The sequence below is a fragment of the Lithobates pipiens genome, unplaced genomic scaffold (assembly GCF_037356315.1).
Source record: "Lithobates pipiens isolate NorthernLeopardFrog02 unplaced genomic scaffold, aLitPip1_a1.2 Scaffold_30, whole genome shotgun sequence".
Lineage (NCBI taxonomy): Eukaryota > Metazoa > Chordata > Amphibia > Anura > Ranidae > Lithobates > Lithobates pipiens.
In genome coordinates this window covers 6877653-6891379 of record NW_027507791.1, presented here as the reverse complement: position 1 = coordinate 6891379, position 13727 = coordinate 6877653, and the positions used below count along the sequence as shown (strand labels likewise).

Sequence of the window (13727 nt, the reverse complement as noted above, 5' to 3'; positions counted from 1 at the left end):
TGACGGCATCAGCGCGGACCTACATTTCCGGGACTACGTCTATTGACGTCGTCCCGGATACGAGCGCTCTGTGATCGGCGAGTCCGTGAGACTCGCCTGATCACCGATCCGTGCAAGGGGTCGATCCCGACCCCTTATCACGTGATCAGCTGTCAGCCAATGACAGCTGATCATGTGATAGAACGGAGCCGATAATCGGCTATTATTCCTCCTCGCGCTGACAGCGCGAGGAGAGAAAAAAAAAGCCGATCACCGGCGGCCGTGATCGGGACATCAGTCCCGATCACGGCCAGCAATACAGCTGACCACCTGCCCCCTGCCAGTGCCCACCTGCCCACCGCCGTGCCATCCTGAATAAAAGTAAGTGCCCCCCATCAGTGCCCCCCATCAGTGCCCATAGTGCCCACAGTGCCACCTACAGTGCCACCCACAATGCCACCCACAGTGCCATCCAGCAGTGCCACCAACAGTGCCACCCACAGTGCCCACAATCTGCCTCAAAGGTGCTGCGACCCAGTGCCGCCCATCAGTGCCCAGCAGTGCCGCCCATCAGTGCCCAGCAGTGCCGCCCATCAGTGCCCAGCAGTGCCGCCCATCAGTGCCCAGCAGTGCCACCTATCAGAGCCACCTATCAGTGCCCATCAGTCCCATCTATCAGTGGTACCTATCAGTGCCCATCCGTGCCACCCATCCGTGCCACTTATCCGTGCCACCCATCCATGCCATCTTATCTGTGCCCATCTTTGCCCATCAGTGCCGCCTTATCTGTGCCCATCGGTGCCGCCTTATCTGTGCCTATTAGTGCCGCCTTAACTATGCCTATCAGTGCCCACCAGTGCAGCCCATCAGTGCCCACCAATGCAGCCCATCAGTGCCCACCAATGCAGCCCATCAGTGCCCACCAATGCAGCCCATCAGTGCCCACCAATGCAGCTATCAGTGCCCACCAATGCAGCTATCAGTGCCCACCAATGCAGCCATCAGTGCCCACCAATGCAGCCATCAGTGCCGCCTAATCAGCGCACTTCAACGAAGGAGAAAAATTACCCGTTTGCAAAATTTTATAACAAACTATTAAAACATGATTTTTTTATTTTTATTTTTTTTGCATCTTTTTTTGTTTGTTTAGCAAAAAATAAAACTCCGAGCTGTAACTAAATACCACCAAAAGAAAGCTCTATTTGTGGGAAAAAAATGATAAAAATTTCATTTGGGTACAGTGTTGTATGCCCGCGCAATTGTCATTCAAAGTGCATCAGCGCTGAAAGCTGAAAATTGGTCTGGGACTGAGGGGGGTTTAGGTGCCCAGTAAGCAAGTGATTAATCTGCCCAAAAAAAAAAAAAATTCAAAAATGCAAATTGCAGTAAAATTATGTGCGCAAAAATGAAAACGCACAGCAAAAAGTACCGCAGAAACAGATCAAAAGCAAACTGCATAGGTGTGTGCCGAGCCTTATGCTGGCCACACGGATCAATTTTCAGATGAGAATATTCAGATGAAAAATCTTTGTACATTCGCTGAATGAAAGAATTTTGTTTGAAATTTTCACTTGTTTTTAACATTCTGTTTTTAAAATGAATGTCATTTCTGAACGAAAACCACAAACACTGTCTGAAAATTCATTTGACTAAGAAGTTTTCTATTATTTCCAAATTTTCCCATCGCTGTGGTTGAAAATGAACGTCAATTTGACCCACTTTTTTTTTTTAAAGGTTATTAACTGATTAATCAATTAATCAAAACAATAAATCGTTCAACTAATCGATTATGAAAATAATCGTTGGTTGCAGCCCTAGTTTTATGCAGAATTAAGTTATAAAAATAAATATTAACAACAATTTTATCAGTGCCCAACAATGCAGTCTATCAGTGCCTATATAAATGCAGCCTACCAGTGCCCATATCAATGCGGCTCCCATTCAACCCTGCATGCCAGCAGTGCCCCCCCCCAATTCAGAGGCAGCCCACGCTTGCCAGCCATCATTTTCCACTCACAAAATGAAAGTTTGAGGGCTACAAAAGTCACAATCCCATCCCAACTCATACTGTTAGAAATGAAAGAGGACACCCAAAGCCTATTACTGCAGGTATTTCAGGCAGGAGTTAGCCATTTATCCAGAACAGCCCAGTCCCTGTACTATGGGTGATTAGGCACCAGGATAAGATAAAATTACGGTCTAATCATTATGCAGTTTTAACAGCAATATAATCTGTGGAATTCAGGCAGGAATAGATGTGCCATTGCAGAATTATGTGGATTCAGGTGCTTTGCAGTTATTGAAAAATAATGGGGTGGGGTTTAGTCAATTCCAATAAAAAAGAAAAAAAAACAGCAGCCATAGCTCTGTATCCTTGTAGCATGTAGCCAGTTTATGCAAATGTAACAATCACACAGGTGCACATTATGCATTTGTTGATACATTCTTGCAAAACATTTTCTGGTTTGTTTTGCATGCACAGTTTTTATGCTCTTTTTAATGTGTTTTGCACTTTTTTGGAGGTGCTGATGTTTTTGCTGTCGTGCAAGAAAACGCAGCAAGAATTCATGTGGATGAGTTTTTGATGCAATTCCACTGAAGCCTATGGAAAACTTGTACTGCGTGCAAAAAAAGTCCATGCACCTTTCCAAAAAAGACACTGCAGGAAACTTGCATAGACACGGTGTTAAATTCTGACATTAAATTCCGATTTAGTTTTAGTCGTAGTCTTTCGACTGAAATTCCATTTTATTTTTAGTTGTATTTATTCATCTGACTTGTTTTAGTCATATTTTAGTCAACTATAACATAATGGGTTTAAATTGTAATGCATTATTTATTTAACCCCTTCACGCCTAAAGGTAAAACAAATCTTAATGCCCAAGCACAATTTGGTCAATTTGACATGTGTTAGTAAAATCGTACATATCACAACTTGCATCACGCATCCAGGTGCATTATAAATGTTTTTCAGGACAAATGGGGCCTTCATTTTGGTGGTTAAATAGTAATGGTTATCGCCTACATTTTTTTTTCATTATCAAAAGAAAAACTCCCCCAAAAAAGTAAAAAAAAAAAAATGTTTTTAAAAAAAAAAAAAAAAAATGTAGTTGTACATTTCTTGTTACTACCCTACCCTATCACTGAAGAACAACCCAAAATAAATTCTCCTGCTCCAGATACATACGTGTATGTTAGTAGTAGTTTGTAGCTATAGTACAGTCCAGAAACAACAGTGTGCATCTTTTTATTTTTTGTCCTAAAGGAAAAGTGGCTAAATGCGAGACACCGCGTTTACAAGCTGTTACAGGCAGTTCAAATGCCCCTGAATGCATTTTTTTTGCTTTCCAAAGAATGCTTCTAAACTCAGCTGCCTAGAAAGGACTATAAATGACCCTGTGTACATGTGTTGATAAGATAACAGAGGAGAGTTCAGGAGCAGCGGAAAAAAAACACCCAACTTCTCTTAAACTTCCGTTTACCAGCATCAGTGTACATGAAGCCTTGAACACACCGACACAAATATACTGACCCTGAGAGCTTGACCTTTGACCCAAGAATAACTGGCACTGATCTAGATCAAACTTTGATCTAGGTATTACTTCTTTATTTTACTACATACTTTTTACACTCTGCAGAGAGAGAGAACAGCAGGGGGGGCTTCAGTGTGACTGATCACTGTCGTAGCCAATCAGAGGCTACCACATCGATCAGGTGACTCAGAATCGGGAGTTCTGGGTCCCAGTCTTGGTGAGATCCCGGCCTCTGTGCTGGAAGCACGCTGTGTGTGCTCCCAACACAAAAAGAGATACGCAAAAAGCCCAGTGCAGTGGGGCCGCATATATGTGTTACGTCAACGTCAAGGGGTTAAGCACTTCTCTAGACTCCAAACTCATTATATACTACTCATGGATAGGGTTGCACCGATACCATCGGTGCCAATACCGAGTATTTGCCCAAGTACTTGTACTCGGGCAAAAGCTCCCGATGCTTCCCCCGATACCTGGACAGTCAGGGGGTGATTGGTGCGGCGGTGGGGGGAGTTACAAGCATCCATCCTCCCTGTCTAGGTTTCAATAAAGTAGCTGACAGCCACTTCTCCTCCTCTTCCCTCAGCGGCTTCCAGCTGCTTTATTGAAATCTATACAGGGGGGGGATCAGTGCTTGTAACCCCCTGACTGTGCCTCTATACTCCTCCAGTCCCCCCTATGTGTCAACCTCCATGTGCTTCAGCCCCCCCCCCCCTCCACCCATGTGCTCCGTTACCCCCCCTTCGTGTGCTCCGGGTCCCCCCCCCTACCGTGTGCTCCAGTCCGGTCCCCCTCTGTGTCAATCTTTCATGATGGAGAGTGGAGGAAGGAGCCAGCAAATCTGTTGGATCCTTCCTATTCCAAATGAACAGAGTCAGTGATCACTGACTCTGTCCATTCATAACTGAGCATCGTAAACTATGTTTACGATACTTCAGTTTATGAATGGACAGGAGCCTCTGTCTCCTGTCCATTCATCGCCAGTGCAGCTGAGGCTGCTGAGAAAAGGACTGGGGAATCTGTCCCCAGTCCCTTTCTGTGTCTCAAAAGGGAGACGTCAGGGGTCAGTAAAAAAAAAAAAATAGTAAAAAATAAAATGGTTAAAAAATAAATAATAAAAAAAAACAATACTGACAGTCTACGCATCATCAGTGCTGCATATTAGTGCCACTGTCACGTGACATTAAAAAAGTATCGGTAAACTGTATCGGCGAGTACTTGACAAAAAGTATCAAACTCGTACTCGGTCTTAAGGTGGTATTGGTGCAACCCTACTCCAGGAATAAAAATCAAATAAAATGTAGCGGGAATGGGAAAGTAAATGGGAGTGAGAAAGTGCACAGGGCAGAGAACTGGTCTGGGGAGGCTGTCGCTGGGAGGGAAAACATACACTTATGTCACATCCAGAAACTGATTAGACAGGAGTCCCTCTTCTGTGATTTTCAGTGCATTGTTCCGGATCTCCCAGGCAGCCACTCTGCCAATACAGCTTGTCAGGGGGCTGGGGCTTTAACAGACAGGCGGAGCTCTGAGGAAAGCGGAAGTTCAGGTGGGTCAACGTCCCTCCCTCACATTTTTTTTCCCCAGTCTTCATACATTCATGAAAATCGGAATGGATTTTTGTTCATTAAAATTAAAGCGGTTGTATACCCGCTGAAGTTTTTATTTTTACTCACCTGCAAAAGGAAAAGGCATAATGAGCTAGTATGCACCGCATACTAGCTCATTATGAAATACTTCCCTTAGAACGAGGCCCCGATCCACGCCGAGGGAGCTGACCCGTTCCCTCTGCTTTTCTTCCGGGTATCGCAGCTCCGGCGCTGTGAGTGGCCGGAGCCGCGATATTGTCACTCCCACGCATGCGCACGGGAGATCTTTCCGGCAGGGTCCGGCATCTGTGCGCCTGTCAGCGGCGCATTGCGAGGGGAATATCTCCTAAACCATACAGGTTTAGGAGATTTTTTTTTACCTACAGGTAAGCCTTATTATAGGCTTTTCTGTAGGTAAAAGTCCCAAAATTGACTGTACAACCACTTTAATTCAAATTTTTTTTTTGTTTACTTATTGTCACTGAAAGCATGCAGCAGAGGAAAATTATGACAAATATTTTCATCGACAAAATTAACACTGCTAGGTGTACCCAGAGGAAATACGGTTAAATGGATTGTATTGCATTTCTGGGGATTTGCAAACCCACTACAACTCAGATGCGAACCTAGCCTTTAACACAGATAAAAAAAAAAGATACATAGAAATCCGATAGTTTGAGATTAGTGCTCTCCACAATGGACAACTGCCATAGCACTGTGTCCTCCTAGCATGGGGCCATAGAGCCAGTTATACAAATGTACCTATCCAGTAAACACTCTATTCAGCAACAAAAAAAAACATCAGGTACACAGATTCTTGTCTTCTGTATTGGTTACAGTTATATATGGCATTTGAAATCGCAGTTTCTTGCAAGTGGAGGTGCTGTTGCACATTTTATTCCCAGAACGCACACATTCTTCAGTTTGCTCCAGGATACTATGCACTTTATACACTTTGTACATCGATCAAAGTAAGTGAGCTGCAAAACCGCAGGCAATTGCCATCCAAATAGCTACAAACTGAAGGCAGACTAGAATTAGCACTGTGGACGCAATCACAGGCATGAGAAACCATGCTAGCAACCGCTAAGCAGTCCACGGCTGCCAGCCGCTCATCTGTATACACTCACTCCATCTACTCCCAAAAGGTAATGGTTACCCAGCAAGTTACTGGGCAGTTTTCAAGAGCCAAGAACATCATTTTTCTTATTTTCTATATTTCTTTCTTTATTATTACTCAATTTCAGAGCACTTCTTCAGCATTTAAAGATCTTCTCAGCGTCTCATTTAACTTTAAATAGTTCCTTTGGACCAAACTGGTGCAAATGAACTATTTACTTCACTAACAGTTGCAGCGCTTGTGTATATGCTGTATACAGCTACACTATGTTAGCTAAAATATTAGGACGCCTGCCTTTACACGCACATGAACTTTAATGGCACCCCGGTCTTAGCCCGTAGGGTTAAATATTGAGTTGACCCACCCATTGCAGCTATAACAGCTTCAACTCTACTGGGAAGGCTGTCCACAAGGTTTAGGAGTGTGTCTATGGGAATGTTTGACCATTCTTCCAGAAGCACATTTGTGAGGTCAGGCACTGATGTTGGACGAGAAGGCCTGGCTCACAGTCTCCGCTCTAATTCATCCCAAAGGTGTTCTACTGGGTTGAGGTCAGGACTCTGTGCAGGCCAGTCAAGTTCCTCCACCCCAAACTCTCTCATCACTGTCTTCCTTTTTTTTTTTTTGGACCTTGCTTTGTGCACTGGTCCAAATAATTTGGTGGAGAGGGGATCATGGTGTGGGGTTGTTTTTCAGGGGTTGGGGTTGGGTTTGGCCCCTTATTTCCAGCGAAGGAAAAACTTTTAAGGCGTCAGCATACCAAGACATTTCATGATCCCAACTTTGCCGGAACAGTTTGGGGATGGCCCCTTCCTGTTCCAACATGACTGCACACCAGTGCACAAAGCACTAAATATGAGATCTCAGCTTGGTCAAGTCTCTAGCTATGCTGGGAACTCAGCGTGCTCTCCTCCAATGATCAGACTAGACTTGACACCTCCCCCCAGCCATTTACTGGGGGATCAGTGTGATGCTGTTTCACCTCCCCCAGCTCCCATGCAGCTGAGGACAGGGATAATGTGATCAATTAAAGAAGGGGGGAAAAAAGAAAAAAGGTATTTATAATGTTTATTTTTTTATTTTTTATCTTTACAAATGTTTTGCCTTTCATTTTCATTTTAAACTGAATGGGTTGTTTTTTACTGTGATTGTTTACAATCACTTTAAATATGGAGATCATCTTAAAAAGACAGAGACTCCTCTGCTGTCAGAATACACTGATCAGTGGCTGCAGCCGCTGTTCGACAAAAGTTTTCCCCAACATTCCCATTCAACAGAAGTTGATTATCATCAATAGAGGATGTAATCTCTATCAGTTTGACAAAGAAGTGCACGCTCCAAAATGAGTTACTGTCCACTACCATGTGACGTCATCCTGCTGCAGCTTTGCTGCTGCTGGTTCCAGAGACCAGAAGCCACCTTTTCCACATTGCTGTGGGACAGTGTGGACCCCAGGAAGCCTACTAGCAATGGGCAGATGCAAATTCTCACAGTGCAGGATACTTATGATGAGCCCTATATTCATGTGGCTCCTGCAAGTCATAATAACCTTTTTGCATTAAAAAAACTTATTGTATTGCACTTAGAGAAGCTTTGACCGGTCCAAGCTGAAACGTCCAAATTTCAATCCATCTCTAGCCAGCTTTAGGGTAACATGTAACAGGGTGCAAATGGGACCAACTCCAAATCAAAATCGGTGCAGATGTACAAGGCTCTGTCTGTACAGCTGCGTCTTTATTGACAGAGTTTTTTTGAATTAACAAATTACAAGTTCCCATCTGCCACCACAGTAGACAGACCTGTAGTTCTCACTCTGCTTGTAGTCCGTTGACACTTTCCCCCACTCCCTAACTGAAAGTCCTATGTATGGACGTAGAGCTGGAAGAAAATGCAGGAGCCTGTGCATTGCACTCATGATCCATTGAGCGCGGGAGCAGAGCTTTGCAGTCTCCTGTGCAAAACAATAGTAAATATGTATATCAGTAGGAGAAAAAAATGTGCTGTGTATTATTTTTCTGCAAAGGGTGGACTTAGCCCTAAGATGTCAAGCATGCACACTGACTGCTTACCAAACCTATAGGAAACCTTATAGGAAAACAATTATTACATTGCAATGCTATGAGGATCAGGCTTGAGTACTGGCCTGTCTTGGATGAGTTAGGATTGGGCTGGCCATACACAGAGCGAATTCAAGCCATGGGTGGCCTTGTCAGCACCCTCCACCACATTTTTTGACCCAAAAAAAACGAAGGAGCCAGGCATTAAATTGTCAGTGTCTGAATCCAATTAGATGCAGTCTCTGTTCAGGTGTTCTAACAGCCACTGGTTCCAGCTATTAGAATACAAATCGCTGGAAGGAGTTATTAATCCATCCACATAAATTTAGACTGGAGGGAGGAATCAATAGATTTTTCTCATTCAGCCCCATGTATTAGGTTAAAAGAAAGGGTTGGGGGACCAGGTCATAAAGTGCAATATCCCAGAAATATGTGCATGTGTAAGCGAACCTCAGGAGACGCAGCTCCTTTTTTATGAGGCATTGTGAGAATGTCAAGGACAGCCAAGATTTTAGTCACAATGCACTTCAAAAGCTTGGACAATCAGTTTTCGGGTGTTCTGTTACAAAACCAACTATGGATCAGACTATACTGGGATAACTGGATGATAGAATTTTATTGGCCACGGAGGAAAAACCACCAGCACCCACCTTTCCTCTCACGATGTGCTTCCTCCAGCTGCTGTTCCATTTTGGCAATTTGCTGACTAAGAAGCTCTTTCTCCGAGTCATTATTTAGTTTCAGCTCCTTCAGCTGCTCTTGACATTGCTGGTACTGTTTCTTGCGAATGTTGCGTTCCTTCTCTTCTCGTTCCCGCACCTCCTCACACAGCCACTGCAGCTTGGTCTGATGGGAAACATAGAACGAGTGATACACTTCTATTAACATATGCAAGTTTTGACGATGAGGAGGTTAGCCGATGTTATTTTGGTTCGTTTTTGCCTTCCCTGGTTTATCCCTTCCCCCTTGTCAACATCTGAATGACATTTTTAGACCCAGTCTCATAATCATGGCATCTCTGTGATGCCCTATGTAACACCAACATATCATGGCTGATGGAAGGAGCCAATAGGGTGCTGTAAATGGTTTACAGCATCCTGCCTTGGTACCTCTTTCAAGAGTCCTCAGCCCTGATGCAAGAGCTGGGCGAAGGTTAAAAATGTACTGATGCGCTGTCAGTAAGTGGGTTAGAAGATCTGAATGGGGAGGGGGGGGCTGTGGGAGGAGCAAGGATCAAATAGGGTGGGCAATGGTGCAGCTCCCCAATAGGTCCTGAGTAACCTATGTGTAGAATGAGAAAAGAGACAGAGGGGGTACGCCCATCTAGATGGGATAAAGGCACATCAGCGGCAAGGAGAAGTAAGGGCACCATTCAAGCAGTGAGCGCATTTTATACGATCTTATTGCTTTTCTATATTGAACAGTTTGCATTTACATGGATGTGCCCCCTCTGTCTCTTTTCTCATTCTACACATAGGTTACTCAGGACCTATTGGGGAGCTGCACCATTGCCCACCCTATTCGATCCTTGCTTCTCCCACAGCCCCCCCCTCCCCATTCAGATGCAGTGAGCTGCCTCTTGGGAAGAGCTATGTTTGATGGGCAAGTGTCAGACTGAAGGAGTGGGCAATCCTAGGCTTTGTGGCAGTATTGTCAACATGCCATGCCCACCCCTGCACTGGGACTACACAGTGCCACATCAAGGCACTGCATGGGCTCCAGCGTCAAACTGTGGCTTTACAGGTTGACACGCCCCCTTGCCCTTTCCTAAAGTGTATGAAAGACAGTGGCACCTCTCTGGGATAATGCTGTCACCAATTTAGCAAGCAGCGATTTAAACCACGCCCCTACCCAGGAGTGCCCAGCCAAATGACTATAGAATTTAGGGTATACCTTCACATATACATTAACTTTGACATCAGGTCCACCTTAAAGCTGATCTCTGGTCTCGCCCTATCCCCCGCTAGCAGATTGCTGGAAAAAAAAAAAAAAAACACGACAAAAAACCTAAAAGGCACTTTTTAACTCTGGGCTGCAGCAGTCCCCAGTCCTCTCTCCTATTCTATTTACAAAAGACAAGGTCCCTTTTTTTTATGTCCACATCATTGCCTGTGTAATATGGACACTTCCTGTTCACTGTCAAACAGTGGGGTGCTTTTAGGATCCAATGGTGGAGAGTCTGTCGGGGATGGGCTAGTGTCAGTGCATCTGCATTGCTGGGTTAGCATTCCCTCGAACACAGAAACAGTGCTGGTGAGGGACATAGATGGCAGATTACCACGGGTGGAAGGAAAGAAAAACCGCTTGATTCTCCAATCAAAACAGTTGGTGTTAATGGGGGAAATACCTCCAGCTGCTCTATTGTATTCTACGAGCAGGGGGTGTGGGGAGCATCCCCTACTGGCAGAATACAATGGATACTGCTATAGCCGCTGACAGTAACTGTATGTGCAAAAATCCAACAAGCTGGTTCTACCAAAGTTAAATGAGCAATCGACTTGGGTACAATCAGCCCACACATACATGGATCGTAAGGCTTTCTGTTTCTGCTCTTATTGCAGACTCACTCACCCTGCTTTAATTCTCCAAAATTAAAATTGATTTAGCAATCCAGACTCCGCCACAATAGCTGCAACAGGTAAGAAGTGCCTGGTATACAAATTTAACTGCCTGAGCCCCGATGGGCAGATAAATCAACCTGTCGGGCTCCATCCTAACAGCAGATAGAAATTCTAGGAACAACCAAGCTTTCAGTACAGAAAGTGCTCTTTGGGTTCAGCTCAGGGCTTGCCTGGCTTCGTCCATCTCTCAGTACCTGATATACGACTCCAGTTATAGGCAGCACATTTACTGGCTACAGCATTTGCTCCTCTGCACACATCTGCCTGGATTTCCCATCAATTGTAAAAGAATTATGGAGGAAAAAAAATAGACTTTCACTGCCAGGGACAAGTGTGCTGCAATCCAGGAGCCTGGAAGGTAGCACTCTTCCACCACTACAGCCTGCAGCTGTCCTTGGACCCAACTCTGGGAAACCATGCACATCTGTGCTCCTGGCTGCTTATGACTTAGGCTGGGCTAACTGGTCAGTAAAGGCTGCCAAGCTTAATTTGGAACCCCCAACAAATATAAAAAGTATTTATGAACTAATTTAAAAACCATGTGTATCCTTAAAAAGAAAATGGCATAGCTCTTATTTTTAAAACAGAATGGAAGGGTTGGAGCCTGTCTCAGGATTGTATTGCTTTTTGAGTCCCCGTCAAGGAAACATGATGTTTTAAAGTGTCTGACAGGGGAGCTGTCTGTGCTGCCCCCATCAACCAATCAGATTTTTCCTTAAAGTGGAACTTTAGTCAGAAAATTAAGTTCTGCTAGATGACTTCAGGCTGGCCCTTTTTGCAGGTATAGCCAAGTTAAACATTAAAAAATATATACCTATACTGTACTATAGCTGGTTCATAATCCAGTAATGCACTGTCTCAACCTGTTCTACACATGCTCAGCTGCCTGTCCATTATGCCAAAAATCAGAGCCTCTGGAGGCCAATAGCCTAATTTCGGTAGCAGAATTATTAATGTGGAATGCATGTTCCTAGTTAAAGAACATTATTTTTTTATCAAGTTGTTATGGGTAAAGTTCCTCTTTAAGCTTCAGCATGTAAAACAATACAAATCAGCCCAACTCGCAGTATATTTCACCTGATCAGACATAAATGTGTGATTTATATGCGATGCAGATTTAAGAAACCCCATCAGTCCCTAATAAAATCCTATCTGAAGCTGCCTGCAATAGAAGTGATATTATACTTGCCTCTCGGGAAGCCTGTGTCGCTTATCTCCTCTTTGTTCCAGGGCTGTTGCTCTAATTAGCTCCTCCCCCCCACCCAACTCTTTTTGCATTTACCACTCCCGTTATTGTTGGGTGCCTCTGACACCGTGGTTCTATCCCCTAACCCTACTGCGGAGTATAATGATATACGGGTTTGAAGAAGGAACCACAGCGCGCAACAGGGGATACAGGTATTCAACACTTGCATGAAGTGTTGAATGCCAAAAAGGTCCTACAGAGCCTACAGTGCAGGAATGGAGGTAAGAAAAGCGATATGGGCCATTAGAGCAGGAAGAGTAGTAATGCTTCTACTTTGGCTGTTGGGGGACAGGTACTGGTAAGGCGGCAACAGTTACTTGTAGGGGATACAATAGGACAGGTGGAGGGAAGTATAGTTAGCAGTACAAGAGGAGCTGAAGGAGCAGCTGCCAGAGGGTACAAGAGAAGGGAAGAAAAGCTGGCAGAGGGTAAAGCAGACAGATGAAATGGTACCTGTCAAAGGGTGCAAAAGGAAGCAAGAGTAGTTAGAGGGTACAGGAAGAGACAATTGAGTGAAGAGTAGCTGGCAGAGGGTTACAAAGGGAGCAGGTGAAGGAAAGTAACTAGCAGGGGATATAACAGTAGCAGAGGGTACAAGAGAAGCCAATATAGGCGGAGTTGCTGGCAGAGGGTACAAAAAGAGCAGGTGGAGGAAAGTGCAACTGGCAGGGAGTATAACGATAGCAGAGCGTACAAGAGAAGTAAATCTATGGAGAGTAGCTGGCAGAGGGTACAAGAGTATAAGGAGAGCAGAGTAGGTGACAGAGTATAAGAGGAGCAGAAAGAAGGAAGAATAGCTGGCAGGGGGGACAGAAGTAGCCACTAGAGTGAGGATTAACTGGAACCGGGTACAAAAGGAGCAGGTATAGGGTACAAGAGGAATAAATATGGGTAGGGCAGCTGGCAGATGGTACAAGAGGAGGTTTGGAGAAAAGTAACTCATGGGGGGTACAGGAGGAGCGGAGAGAGGGAAGAATAGCTAATAGAGAGTATAAGAGGAGCGGATAAAAAGAAAAGTAGCTGACGGATAGTATAAGAGGAGTGGACAGAGGGATGAATAGCTGGCAGAGGGTACAAGAGGAGCGGACAGAAGGAGGAGTAGTGGGGGGAGTCCTCCTGTATAAGGGTACAGGAGGAACATATACAGGGAAGAGTAGCTGGCAGAGGATAGAAGAGGAGCAGATAAAAAGAGTAGCCGGGGGGTACAAAAAGAACAGAGAGTTGAGTAGCTGTCAGAGGGTATAAGAGGAGAGAGTAAAAGGGAAGTGTAGCTGGTAGAGGGAACAAGAGGAGCCGCCAGAGTGAAGATTAGCTGGCAGAGAGTACAGAAGGAGCAGACAGCGGGAAGAGTAGCTGGCAGTGGGTACAAAAGGAGTGGGTAAAGGGAGAGTCAGTAAAGGTTAATACAGGCTGACAAAAGAGAGAAGGAGTGTGCAGTATATTTGTGTGAGCTCCTCCAGCTGCTGCTGTCTGTGTGGCCTCTCCTGAAAACAGCTGCTCACTCCAGGCACTCACATCTTAGAGCAGGGACATCTCCCCATCACATGCCGGGGCCCAGAGAGACTTTATAACAAGGGAGGAAGCA

At 44.8% G+C, this 13727-nt stretch overlaps 1 protein-coding gene across 5 annotated transcripts in view; it reads right to left on the bottom strand.

Annotated features, from left to right (window-relative positions):
• CEP128 (centrosomal protein 128) overlaps positions 1 to 13727 on the bottom strand; it is a 373597-nt gene that overhangs the window by 180053 nt on the left and 179817 nt on the right. For all 5 annotated transcript variants that reach the window (XM_077463576.1, XM_077463578.1, XM_077463577.1 and 2 more), the window contains one exon: positions 8926 to 9121. In XM_077463576.1, the coding sequence (XP_077319702.1) occupies positions 8926 to 9121 (196 nt within the window). The remainder of the gene's footprint in view (positions 1 to 8925; positions 9122 to 13727) is intronic.